The following is a 14,659-nucleotide window of genomic DNA, read 5'->3' as shown; positions in this document are numbered from 1 at the left end:
CTCTGTAGTCCTTTTATAAGACCACTAATCCCACTTATGGGGGCTCCACCTTCATGACCTAATCACCTCCCAAAGGCCTTAACTTTTTTTTTTTTTTTTTTTGTAATTCCAGTGTAGTTAACATACAGTGTTATGTAGTTTCAGGTGTTCAACAGAGCTTACTATTATTGAGGTTTATATCTACTATCTTAAAAGCAAAATGTTATTAGTAATATTTAAATTCAAAATTCTACATTAATATGAAATGCATTCATAAATATAAAAGGACTGGGAAGGAAGTTATATTTTAGAGTCTCTTTCACCTAAAATTTCTGTTGCTTGAATTTCTTGAGGATTCTATCCCGAATCTGCTTGGTCTTGACACTGTAGACAATGGGGTTCATGAGGGGTGGGACCAGCAAGTAGACATTGGCCATGAGCACATGGACAATTGGGGACACATTTTGCCCATAGCGATGGATCATAGATAGCCCAATCATTGGTGTATAGAAAGTGAGCACAGCACAGATGTGGGAGATGCAGGTGTTGAGGGCTTTCACCCTCTCCGTCTTGGAGGCTATATTCAATACTGTGCCAAGGATGAGGATATAGGAGAGGAGAAGGAGCACTGAATCAAGTCCCATGGAGCAGATGACCACCATGAGGCCATAGATGCTGCTGACCCGACGGCTGGATACAGTTGTCTTTATAAGGTCCTGGTGCAGGCAGAATGGGTAAGAGAGAATATTGACAGAATGATATTGAAGCCTCTTTAGGAGAAAGGAAGCCGGAAAGACCAGAGCCAAGGCCCTTCCAGCAATTGCCAACCCAATCCCAGTGATCACACCATTGGTTAGAATGGCCACATAGCGCAGGGGCTCTCGGATTGCTACAAAGCGGTCAAAGGCCATGGCCAACAGCACAGCTGATTCAATAATTGAGAAAACATGAATGAAGTACATCTGGACCAGACAGGCATTAAAAGAGATCTCCCGGGCATGGAACCAGAAAATGCTGAACATCGTAGGCAAGGTTGTAGTAGATAGGCCCAGGTCAGTAAGTGCCAGCATTGATAGAAAGTAGTACATTGGTTGGTGGAGGGAAGGCTCAGTTCTGATGATAAGTAGGATGGTGATGTTTCCTGCAATTGAGGTGGCATACACCAAGAAGATGGGGATGGAAATCAAGCTGTATCTGCTTTCAAGGCCTGAGAGGCCTGTCAGGAGAAAGCGAGGGTACAGGGCAGAGCTATTGAAGACAGACATTGTGGTGATGGAGGTGTCTCCAGTCTAAGTGGGAAGATGAGAACCTGGAACAATTCGGGTACAGTCAATATTGCAAGAAACAGCAATGCTCTGACGCATGCTGCACTCTATGGACTCTTTCCAATCATTCCTTTGGTCACTGTGTATAATTACTACCTGTATTTATTATTTTGCCAATTAATTTATTCTTTCATCACTGTATATTTATTGAGAACATAGCTTATAAAAGGAAAATTGGCAGTGCTATAATATAGAGGAATATATAAAAACTGCGTTCGAATACTTATAACCTAGAAAATAAAGCTAAAATTAAAGAAGTAATTTAATATAAGGCCTAAAAAAACACAGTAAGAGGAAAGAAACCTGACCTAAATATGTCAGGGAAGATTTATTGAAGGTGATTCTTGAATTAGGTCTCAAATGACAAATAATAGCTGGATGGAAACAAAGGGCTGTATTGGGCATTCTGTGCTGATTGACTCCCAGACAAGCATAGGAAGATATTACAAGTCTGAGTGCAAATGAATATAATTCGGCAAAACTAGGATAGGGTGGCTCTTCAGATGGTATTGAGGTGCAGACTGAATAGAAATAGGGCAGAATTGTATTGAGGAGGGCACCTTTTGGGATGAGCACTGGGTGTTGTATGGAAACCAATTTGACAGTAAATTTCATATTTTGAAAAAAAAAAAAAGAGCTTGAAAAAAAAAGAAATGGACCAGAATTTCTGAATGAACTTATGTATAAATATAAAGAACTCCCTCTTCATCTTAGAAGATGCAAGATAGTCATTTTAATAAAAAGTAAACAATATATTGTAAACAGACCTATATTATATTGCTGTCAAACTAGAACCAATGTAAAGAATGGACTAAAGTTTGGCAAAAGAGAAGGCATGGAAATCATTTTGAAGGCTATTGTAGTATTTTTTTAAGTGGATGAAAGTAAAATGTGGGATAATAAAGGATAAATGGATATAAATGTTGTATATAGAGAAAAAAATACTGGTTCATGATCATATGGTAGGAATGAGTTATTTGGTAGATTTTGGGTTCATCTATTGAAACAAACAAAAAGCAAAAATTCAGAAGGACCTCAGGAATAGTTTGTGAAACTAGCAGGTAAGAATAATTCAGTTTTTTTAGGATAAATCTGAAGCATGTGTGTCCAGGGGCTAGTGGTATATTGGGTTCCATAGAGAGTTGTCAAAAGGGAAATTATTCCTAGAAAATTTGGAAGGATAGCTAATGGAGCAAGGAGACAGAGAAAACATTCCTTAAAAAAAATAAAACTAGCAATAACCAAAAAAGAACACATGGCATGTTATAAGAAGAGCGAAAGAGCTTTAGTACTCAGGGCTCAGGTACCCAGCAGATGGAATGTGCTGTAGGGAACATAAGAGGCAGAGTTTATCAGGAACTGGAGAAGATGAGGTATTCTACTAGGAACCCTAAAGACTGATTACTTAGCAACATGATGGCCACCCAATTCCAGTTACTTTAGGCACTAAACATCAAAAATACTTTTTTCACTTAGCATATCTGATGTCAAACTTCCTCCAAAATTCACGTGGCCCCCAACATATCTTGTTCCACTAATACAATTACAGTTCATAGTTTTCTCTGACAGACTCAATAAAAGTAAGTAATCCCCTAACCACCTACAGTGATCACAGGAGCTTTTCCACTCTGAAACCATCTTCCTTCCATTTTCAGAAAGATAACAATGAAGAGCAGAACTGCTTTACATATCCTCATCTTGTGATTTATATATTATTCTATTTATAACATATTAGGTGACTAGTCTTAATATACTTCCCTCATTGTCCTAGCTCATCATGTTACAGTCTTCTCCTGGTCTCCTTTAACATCACTTAAACAATAATTGTCATCACCTTGGCATTTGTGCACACTTATTTTATTCTTCCTTTATACCTTCCCTTAAATCTTTCAATATCCTCAGAGACTTCATCCTGCCCAAGTATGCCAAGTCCTCCCTCTTAGATCACTTTCTCTTACTGCCTCATTTTAAAGACTCCTCTCACTTCAGATATTCATAATCCATCTTCCATAAATGGGTCTATTGGATGTAGATACAGGCACCCTGCTCTCAAGTAGCTACTCCTCTAGAGTCAGAAGAAGACTGATGACAGCTGTCATTCACTACCTCTATCACTTTGGACACATTACTAAACTTCTCTGAGCACAAAACAAAACAAAACAAAAAACTAGGAACTGTATTGCCTTACTTCAGAAAGTACTCAAGAAAATGTATCTAAAACGCTTGGCACAGAATCTGAGACCTTTGAGCTTAAGTGAAGAAAAAGTGTTAAGACCTTTGGGAGATACTTTGGGCTAAGTGAAGCAAAATGTTAAGGGAGGTGCTGAAGTAGTGACAATCTTAAGCATATCAGCCAAATATAACAGTGACCCAAAGGCAGGTGTGACCGAGGGTGCCCAAGTTACCACTTATAAAGATATTACTCCTCAGGGTTTCTCTTGAGAATTATTTTGCCTAATTCATTTTTTTCACTCATAATATTGTTAATTGTGTAAGATACATGTGAGAATAATATAGAAGAGATACACAAACCACCATGAGCATTATCATCATTTTAACATAATTTTTAGTTAATATCAGTTTTTCAGAGAACAGAGATTTCAGTACATGGGTTCCCATTATGTGCATTCTCTACACCTACAGATGAGTTTACAGTCCCAGGGCTCTTCTGAGCAGCCTTGAGGATGATACTCTGGCTCATTTGGGGGAAATGATACTCTGTACCTCTGACCTATCCTAAAACGGTGAATTCACACGTACAATGGCCAGTCTTACCTCTTGACTTGCTCTCCTACTTCCTGGATTCTTCAAATACATTAGGTACTAATCTGCCCATTTCTCTCACTTCAGAAGCCTTACTTTAGACATACTTGAGTCTTCAAGTGTAAACAGCCATTCACCCTGTTACAGATTTGCTGGGCTCCAGTCTGCCAGACCTGCGGACTTGTTGCAGGTAGACCAAGCCACTGAATATGGACATAAGAGAAGAATAAAAAAACACAATAGATCTGAAGGGAGATAGTTCTTCAAGGAAGCATAGATGTCTGGGGTGAGGCATCCATTTCTCCTTCAGCAACTCCAGACCCAAGATAACATGTTTGCTTTCAGCATCTTTGACTCTGTCCAGCAAAGCGCTTTATTAGCACTACACTTCTGGGCTTTGACTACTCCAAGCTGCACTCCCTTTCTTCACTAGCCATCCTCTCAGGGCCAATTTCTTTTCTTAATGCAAACTTCAGGGAGGATAAATGTCACTGGAGCTTTTGTTCCTGCTCAGAGAAGGGAGATGATTGTGCCAAATTCCCAAACTGGGAGTCCAGATTTGGCAGCAATTGAGCAGTGTCCCTGGGATAATCTGATGGGGAAAAACAATGGAATTGGTCAGAATAATGTACTAAAAAAAGCCTGTGCTTTGAATAACCAGAGACAGCAGTCACTAGTTGTTGAATGGTGGGAAAATCACAGTAGTTCTCCCACTTTGAAACCCACTTTGTTGAGCCGCTGTGAGGAGTGCGAAAACTTGTGTGTAGAGTGTAAATTTATTATAAACAATAAAGAGCTATGAGATTCATATATGGCATTCCATAATACTTAACGCTTTTACCAGCAATCTGATAGAAGGGTAGACATCCTACTCTCTTCATCCAGCAAAATGTCCTATTTACTCTGGCCCACAAATCTGCCTCTGAACAATCCTGAGCTATTATATTAAATGGTAAAGACAAAAGTGTGGTAGAATACAAAAAGAGCTACACACCTATGTCCTCACTATCTAGCAAAGAAATGAAGGTCCTATTGTAAAAGGAGTTTTATCTGTTCATTCCAAAATTACATGAGCAGTAGACACGAGAGTAGAGGATGGGTTTGCCCAATTTCCACTGCTGTTCACCTTCACTACTAGGAAAGTCACCTCAGTTACGCTGGTGCCATCACCTGAGACCAATTTGGTTTTTCTTTTGATCATAACTCATAATGTATCTACCAACATTTCTCTATTCACAGAGTAAACTACCTCTCAGAATACATTATTTTGTTCCCATTATCTTCAATGTCAGATCAATTCAAGTAATTTCCAATAAAATCTCAATGGAGGGCAACATGACTTCATGCTGGTTTTTAGGGATGCCGTAGCTGCATCCAAATATATTCTTTATACTGCCCCATGAAATTCCACTTTTCCAAAATCTGATTTTTTGGTATCTTACTGCTCTAAAATGTTAGTGCCTATATAATATTTTCCTAAAATGTACAATAAACCTCTATATGAATAGAATTAATGATCAAACAAATAAATAAAGTAAGCCTCAGTCAGTTACGATTGGGGCAAATGGCACATAATAAAATGTTGGTTACCAGGGGCTGGGAGAGGAGGAGGGTGTGGATAGGATAGATAATATTTAAGGATACAAACCTGTTATTAGAGTAAATAGGATCTATAGGTCTTAATGCACAGTAGAGTGAATATAGACAACAATATTGTATCACAATCATCAAACTTGCTGAAAAGACTAGATCTTAATTATTTCAACTACACAAAAGGAATCATAATTATGTGATGTGATAAGGATACTATTACTACAATGAAAGTCATATTACAATATATTAATCATCAATATATTGTAATATGTAATCAACATGTTACAGAAAATGTCATGTCAAATATAATTATACAATGTTATATATCATGTATATATACATATATACATATATAATTAAGTTTATTTATTTATTTTTTTAAATTTTTTTTTCAACGTTTTTATTTATTTTTGGGACAGAGAGAGACAGAGCATGAACGGGGGAGGGGCAGAGAGAGAGGGAGACACAGAATCGGAAACACGCTCCAGGCTCCGAGCCATCAGCCCAGAGCCCGACGCGGGGCTCGAACTCACGGACCGCGAGATCGTGACCTGGCTGAAGTCGGACGCTCAACCGACTGCGCCACCCAGGCGCCCCTATTTATTTATTTTAAGAGAACGAGAATGGGAGGGGCAGAGAGAGAGGGAGAGATAGAGAATCCTCAGCAGGCTGTGCACTCTCTGCGCAGAACCCAACACGGGGTTCGAACTCACAAACTGTGAGATCATGACCTGAGCCTAAAGCAAGGTTTGGATGCTTAATAGACTGAGCCATCCAGGCACCCCTCTTTTTTTATGTTAAATATATTTTTTAAAAAAGCAAACAGCATAAGGAACCCTGTACATTGTAATACCATTGCATGTAAACATTTATATTGTATGCCAATATTTCAGAGAAATCCAGCACTGACAAAACCTATTTAACATAGTTTAACCCAGCCTTCTCCAGACACATTTTATCCAGGCAGCACTTATTAAGATCTGAAATTTGTGTTCTGCAGAATTCAGTTTGAGAATGGAAGTTGACAGAATCATTGATTTAAGGGAGTAATTCTCAACAAGAAGGAATTTTTTCCTAACAGGGAATATTTGACAATGTCTGGGGGCTTTTTTAGGGGTCAAAACTGTGGAAATGTTAATGATATCTAGCTTGTAGATGCTAGGGGATGCTTCAAAACATCCTTCGATGAGCAGGAGAGGCTTTAAAAACAAAGAATGTCCAATGTCAATAGTGCCAACATTGAAAACCCCTGTTTTAAGCAGGAGGCAGGTGGAAGAAAAGAGGGGCAACAAAACTAAACTAAAAATCAATATTCTGTGTGTAAGTCTCAAGGTGACATAAAGGCAAATAGCACGGGCTCCAGAACCATGACCGGAAAGGTCATGGATTGGACATCCAGAGGTCCTTATCTTTGAATCCCAGTTCCAGCACTTACGGACTATGTAACCTAGGGGACATTACTTAGCCATTTTTGCCCCTGTTTCCTTATGTATACAAGGAGTTCATAATATTTTTTTCTATCTCCTATGTTTTTTTTAAATGTTCAATGAATTAACATATATAGCATTTAGAACATATTGAATACTCAATAACAGATAATCAAAAATTTACTGGCTGTTCCTTTGATATATAATTGCTATTAAATTAATTATTCTTAGTATTCTGCCAGGCTACCATTTCTGTGATCCTTTATTTTGTGCCCTGAGATGAAACTTCTTTCAAAGACTCTTCAAAGGGTACATCAAATTTTGTAGCTATCAAATAATTAAGTCATAAGGCTAATTTGTCTGGATGTGATCTAATGAGTATTAGAGTGCCTTTTAACCACAATATTTGGATTTACACATGTATTTATTATCAGAAGGAAAACTGTCTTCCCTTTGGGAGGTATGCATCCAGTTTAGAAAAGTTGCATTTCATATATTAACATGTTGGCATTCTAAAATATACATTGTATCAGATAAGTTTGGCTTTTGGGATTCTGCTCTCTTGACATTTTATTAGTCATAAAATATTAATAAGATTGTTTTTTTTCTGGAAAGGTGGAATATCTAGGGATAATATGAATTAAGAAACAGTTGATAATCTGCCTAATGATATTTTTCAAGTTCTTTTCACCTGCATCTAACTCAATGATAATTTAGTTTAAATGATGAGTTGCACTATTCACTCTTTCCTCTTGAAGATTAATCACTAATTCCATAGTCCCAGTTTTCCAGGCTACATCATCCTCCCAAATCTCAATCTCATTATTTATCACAAATCTTTACCATATAATCCAATAGTCACACTCATCTTTCTCTGAAATAAAATTTTATAGACCTTGTTGACTGAGCTGATGGGGGAGTAAATGGCGCAATGCCTCATTTCACAGTGAGGTTCTTTACCAAAGAAAAATATTTAGTGTATTTAAGTAGAAGGGTTGATAGATTTGTTGTCTAATTTAATATCATCCAGACTTAAAATTTCCTTGCTATTAATTAATATTATAAGTAGAATTTGGATAATTGTATGTGTGTGTGTGTGTGTGTGTGTGTGTGCACATCTGTATGTGCTTGTGTTGGGAAATCTGGGAAGCTTTCATTTTCCTAACACATGGTATATTCACAGAAACACAAGATCTTCATTGAACCTGACTCAAAGAGCCCATGTAGAGGATGTGTGAAAACTGACAATGGAGAGTGGTGTGGCTTGAGATGTGCAAGTTAATGAAAACCAGTTATTAGATGGGAAAGTATTTGAATTTTATATCCTAATACTGAGCATTTCTTAACCCCATCTTATTGGCTCTTGGGTAGCATTTTCTTTTCTGAATCACTTTATTGAGACATAATATAGACACCAGGTTCAGAGCAGTGGGAAAGAGAAATCATAACTTCTTTCCTCAAGGCACTTTATTTGGTATCTTGATCAAGCATTCACTGAAATAACCTTCTGCAAATACCTAAAGTGTGGCACCAAAAGGAAAAAAAAAGATGACAATGAAAACAGACATACATAACAGAGAATAATTGACATGTGAGACAAAGATTCCAAGATATGGTGAAGATACATGAGAAAAGAGAATATCACAGAACCAATATTTGAGAGACAATGGCTGAGAAATTTCCATCTGAAACTAATGTTCTGCAGATTATCAGGAATTTATGTCTTTCTTGAAACCCCTATTTGAAAGTTTTATAGAGAGAAAACCCCAGAGCCAGAAGGCATCTTTAATGAATAGCTCAAAACAGAAAAGAAAAATAACAGAAATGCTACACCTGTGTTTCTAGAGAATATAAAAAGAAGGATCACTTCTTAATGATTTTTATGAGGCAAGTGTAACCTGTATTCCGTAACCAGAAAATGACATCACAGAAAATAAATATTAAAGAGCAAAATATCCTTTAAAATTGATTTAATCCAAAACAATATATCATCAAATATAATCCAGTAATTGTGTGTGCACACACATACACACACAGTCCATGATCCTATTGGATTTTTATGAAAATACATAATCAGTATTAAATTTAATCAAATATTTTTCTACCTCAGTCTGGAATAACAAATGATTTCCTCCTTTTCGTGCATTTAATTCAAGCATCAAAGATGTTTTACATGCAAAAATCACACAGTGATTTATATATATGTAATATATACAAGTGAATATAGTATACATGTAATATAGTGAATATGGTATATATGTAACATAGTGAATATAGTATATATGAAATATAGTATATAGTATATATGTAATATAGTGAATATAAGGAATAAATCATGTGATAATCTAGATTGATAAGGAAAATATATTCGACTAAATTTAATACTGACAATGCTTATTAAAACATTAAGCTAAAAACATGAGAATTTCCTTGATCTGGTTTTAAAAACAATAAACCTGAGGTCCAGTTCCAGTTTTTCATGTGAGGAGCTCAGAGTCATCACTCTGTCGTAACAATGAGGATAAACTGAGCAGACTGAAAATCAACATCTCCTCTTCTTGGATCCATGAGAAAGGAAAGGACACGGGGCACATTACCACCCCCGAGAGTGGAGACTCAGGTAATACAGGGAGTTGGCTCCCTGTATTACAGGGAGTACAGAGTAGAGGCTCATAAGCAAGATGGCTGTGGGAACTACCATTAAGGTAGGAAAATTGGAACTAAATTAACAGGTTGCTGGAGTCTTGGTGTAGACAAGTCTGAGGGTTAAAAAACCCAGGGGGACCCAACAATGGCAGGGTGAGGGAGGGGTAAGATATTGTGATATTTGCCTCCAGGAGCTTTTCAAAGCTCCCACAGTAAACATCTGAGAAAAATCCCCTCATGCTCCTAGCAAGGAGAGGGGGAAAGGAACCGTTTTGAAACATGTCATGGCACTCTGTTCCTTTTAACAAGGCCTCAGGAGAAATTAGTTAACCAGAGCCTAACCTGGTATGGTATTAGCACCTAAATGACCATAGGGAGAAAAAAAAAAAGCACCAACTCCAGGCCCCTCTAGCCTTCCATGTGGGAGAAGGATATACCCACCCACAGTCCACTCTAGCCATCCTGTTTTGTCTAAGGGAGGAGAATTAAAACAAAACGACAAAACAAAAGTGAGAAGCACTTATGGAGTTCAAATTCCAGGGGCATAGGCTCACCAAAAGATTGAAACTATAGGATGTTTCCCCTCCCCCATACCTTATCAGACATTAATAAAGCCCCATTTAAAGCCATTCCTTTTACCTGATACATCATGTCCAGCTATTGGGGGCTGGTGTGTGTGTGTGTGTGTGTGTGTGTGTGTGTGTGTGTGTGTGAAGCATACTAAAATGTTAAAAATATCATTTGAAGAGACAGAGCAAGCATCAGAAGTAGGCATGACAGTGATGGAATTATCAGATCAGGAATTTAACATCCCTATGATTCACATGCTAAAGGCTCTAATGAGTAAAGTAGACAGCATGCAAGAACAGATGGAATACCTAAGCAGAGAAAGGCAGATACTAAGAAAGAACCAAAAAGAAATGCTAGAGATCAGAAGCACTGTGATAGGTAAGGAGAATGCCTTGAAGGGCTTTTTAGTACATTAGACATGGCTGAGGCTATAGAACTCCTAGAAGATAATATAAGAAAAGGTACATGACCTTGGCTGTGGCAATGATTTTTAGACATGACATCAAAATCCCAATCTTATGAAAGAAATAATTGATAAATTGGACTTTATTGAAATGAAAGCTTCTTCTCTATGAAAGATAGTGTCCAGAGAATGAGAAGACAAGCCATTGACCAAGAAATATTTGCAAAGACACAACTGGAAAAGGACAGTTTCCAAAACACACAAAGAACTCGTAAAATACAACAATAAGAAAACAAACAACACAATTAAAAAATGGGGCAAAGACCTTAACAGACACTTTGTCAAGTAAGATATACAGATAGCAAATAAGTATATGTAACATGCTGTATATCACATGTCATCAGGAAAATTAAAATTAAAATAGTGATGAGACTACACATCTATTAGAAGGGCCAGAATCTGGAATGTCAACAATATCAAATGCTGACAAGGATGTGAAGCAATAGGAACTCTCATTCACTGCCAGTGGGAATGCAAAATGGTACAGCCACTTTAGAAGACATTTTGGCAATCTCTTGCCATACAAGCCAACAATCATGCTCTTTGGTATTTACCCAAAGTTCAATATTATGTCCACACAAAAACATGCACACAGATGTTTATAGCAATTTTATTAACTGCCAAAACTTTGAAGCCAACCAGGATGTCCTTCCTTAGGTGAATGGACAAATATTCTACGGTAAGTACAGACAACTGACAATCCAAGATTTAAAAGAAATAAATTATATAGAAAATGAATAATATAGAAAAGTTAAAATTAATAAAATATAGAAAGTTAATATCATGGAAATTTTAATAATGTAAAAAATTAATAATTAATAATTAAATAAATTTAATAATATATAGAAAGAAAATATGATCTCTCTACTTTTGTGACTTCATTTCATGTCCCTGAGCCCAGAGATTTTCTGGTTCAGTATTTCCACAGAATAAATCTCACATCTTATGCCAGTGTAGATTATTTACTCCAAAATCCACAGGCAAAAACTAACATTATTTTTTAACCCAAAAAACAGAGGCTGGGGGCACCTGGGTGGCTCAGTCAGTTAAGCATCTGACTTCCGCTCAGGTCATGATCTCACAGCTCGTGAGTTCAAGCCCCACGTCAGGCTCTGTGCTGACAGTTCAGAGCCTGGAGCCTGCTTCCGATTCTATGTGTCTTTCTCTGTCCCTCCTCACTCTTGCTCTGTCTCTCTGTCTCTGTCTCTGTCTCTCTCTCAAAAATAAATAAATATTTAAAAAAAAAAAACAACAACAGAGGCTAGGGAAAAAAATTAGGGGTTGACTTTTTAAGAAATTATCATTTGAATTAGACATTTGACCTAATGTCATTTAAAATTTTTGACACAAATAAGCTAAATATTCAGTTCCTATTATCAATTTATCCAAGTGAGAGTTTCCACAACCATTTTCTGTCTGTGCATATACTCAATGCTTAGGAGTACAGGAATAAGAATTATTTCCCTTCTCCCAGGCTCACACACTGAGTTTGGCTTTCTACTTAAGACTTCAGAGTCAAAAATCATTGCTACATCCTCTTACTTTACTCTACCTGCTTGCAAAAGGATGTCTCTGAGAATTTTATTTCATCTTTGTCACAGGTTTTCTGGGAGAATCCCAGGATTCTCTACAAAAGCAGACTTTGAGGTAAAATTTAGTGTGCAATATGTATCATATGGAGAGTCCTCAGGATAAGCATCTTAATAATATATGGGATGGAAGTTGGTTTGCCAGGAGAAATTGAGCTGTGAGTCGGGTCTGATGCCAGCTTTGTTCAATACCACAGAGAGTCCTGGAAGTAAAAGTTGTACGAGTGAATTGTTTTGCATTGGGCCGTAGGGTCAGGCCTTTCTGCCTATCACTGTGGTTACATAGGTCATATCTGCAATGGAGACAATCCTTGAAGGGGCTGAAAGTCCAAGACTCTCTCCTGACAGCACTTCCAGCAGCTGCGGCTACAAATCCTTCACTGAAGTGGGATCTGGGTAGTTTGTGTTCATGTCCATTACAACCCATTTAGAGTCCTTTATCTTCTTTTTTTTTTAAGTTTATTTATTTTGAGAGAGACAGTGAGAGAGAGAGAGAGAGAGAGAGAATCCCAAACCCTGATGTGGGGCTCAAACACACGAACCATGAGATCATGACCTGAGCTGAGATCAAGAGTCAGACACTTAACCGACTGAGCCACCCAGGTGCCCCCAGAGCCATTTCTCTTTTGAGATAATGTGAAAGAGTTTGGGCAGGTCTCAACTTTCTCCTGGAGATGGGAGTATATTACTAACACATGCTCTCTCTACAGTCTTTGTTTTTCTTCATGCTGCCTCCCCTTCCTGGAGTACCATACCCAGTGGTATGCTGGTAAATGCTTAACAACCAACTCTCTAGAAAACTTTTTAAAGCCCAGGTATGTACTGTTTGCCTATTTCCATTGTGTAAATATTTCCATCATGACCAGTTTCAAACTCCCAGTGTTTTACAGAACATGGATTTGGAATAAGATATTGTACAATTGGCGTTCATAAACTAGAGAAGTTAACTTTAGCATACCACTTTCTTTCATACCTAGTCCAGCTAGAAAGGATTAATTTGAACCAGAAGGCACAGCTAAAGTGTCAAATACTTCAGTCCAATCTTTAATAACAAAATTACACTATTTATTTATTTCAGTGACAGCATCTGTTAACTACTAACATATCCTTTTCATATATGTCTCCACTATTAAACATTAATTATTTAACATTAAGATCATGCATATTTTATATATCCACACTATTGAAAGAAATAACTGCCACAAGAGGTATTTCATGTTTCTCAGTATATTTTTCTTGGATGAGCGAATAGGCAATATAATTTTACACTTAGAACTATTTTATGAGTACTCATGCTGGTTGGAGAGACCAGCCCCAGAGAGATGTGTTAGTGTAGCAGTGACCCCATGCTCAAAAAGTTTTCAGTACAGCTGAGAAGAAAGTGAATATTTATTAAATACTAAAATATCACCAATGAAGGCATATGTATAAATCTTACCAGTGAAGGAGAAAAATAAGTAATGAGTTATTGGCAATAATGAAACTGAGAAAGACAATGCTATTGAAAATCTACACAGACATGGAGAACAAGAGGAGAAAACCTTATTAAAAGATAAGGATGGTTACTTTGCACAAGTCCCAACCCACTCACTGATTCAGACATGAAATTCTGTGCTATTGAACAGGAAACCAAACACTTGTCTAGATGTTTAGATGGTCAGGCTTTCTAGAACAACTCACATGTGTCTGCTTCAGTATTTGCTGATAAATAGAAAAAAGCCGATAGATCTATCTGGTGATAGATATGGCCAGGAGAGAAAAGAAACATTACTGCCCAATGATGAGGTGAAAACTGGTCTATAGCCAATGGCCACAGTAGCAGTTCAAAGTCTGGTCAAAAACTCAAGTTCCAAACTTGCCCCCAAGAAGTCAGAAATCTTTTTATAAATAAGTATGAAACTTTGGCATGAGAAACACAATATAGACAGATCAGAGACAGATATTGATTTCTGGTTCATAAACATGAGAAACTATATAAACAGCTATATTTTATAAAGAAACTTATTGCTATTATTGTCATTCATACCAATAATTTAATAATATTAACAAAATTGTATATTTTTCAAAAGAATCTTTTTAGACACATTGTCTCTTATACATCTCATAATTATTTGGGGGATATAAAAGAACATTCTTATCTCAATTTGGCTATGAAAACAAAGGTTGATGATTAACTGAGATCACATATCTAGAAAGTGAAAGAATTATAGATTTAATCAGATGATCACACTCTAAATATTTTACTTCTCTTCTACTCAGCTGCCCCAAGATTTTTTAATGGGAAAACTTGAGGATAGAGGTTAT

At 37.0% G+C, this 14,659-nt stretch overlaps 1 protein-coding gene across 1 annotated transcript; it reads right to left on the bottom strand.

Annotated features, from left to right (window-relative positions):
• Positions 1–302: 302 nt before the first annotated feature.
• Positions 303–1,267, bottom strand: LOC122483445 (olfactory receptor 51G2-like). Its single transcript, XM_043580451.1, has one exon. It carries the CDS (start codon positions 1,242–1,244, stop codon positions 303–305), a length of 942 nt encoding a protein of 313 aa, XP_043436386.1. The 5' UTR covers positions 1,245–1,267.
• Between the last annotated feature and the right edge of the window lie 13,392 nt (positions 1,268–14,659).

Source organism: Prionailurus bengalensis, chromosome D1 (genome assembly GCF_016509475.1).
Source record: "Prionailurus bengalensis isolate Pbe53 chromosome D1, Fcat_Pben_1.1_paternal_pri, whole genome shotgun sequence".
Taxonomy (NCBI): domain Eukaryota; kingdom Metazoa; phylum Chordata; class Mammalia; order Carnivora; family Felidae; genus Prionailurus; species Prionailurus bengalensis.
This window is presented reverse-complemented; position numbering and strand designations above follow the sequence as displayed.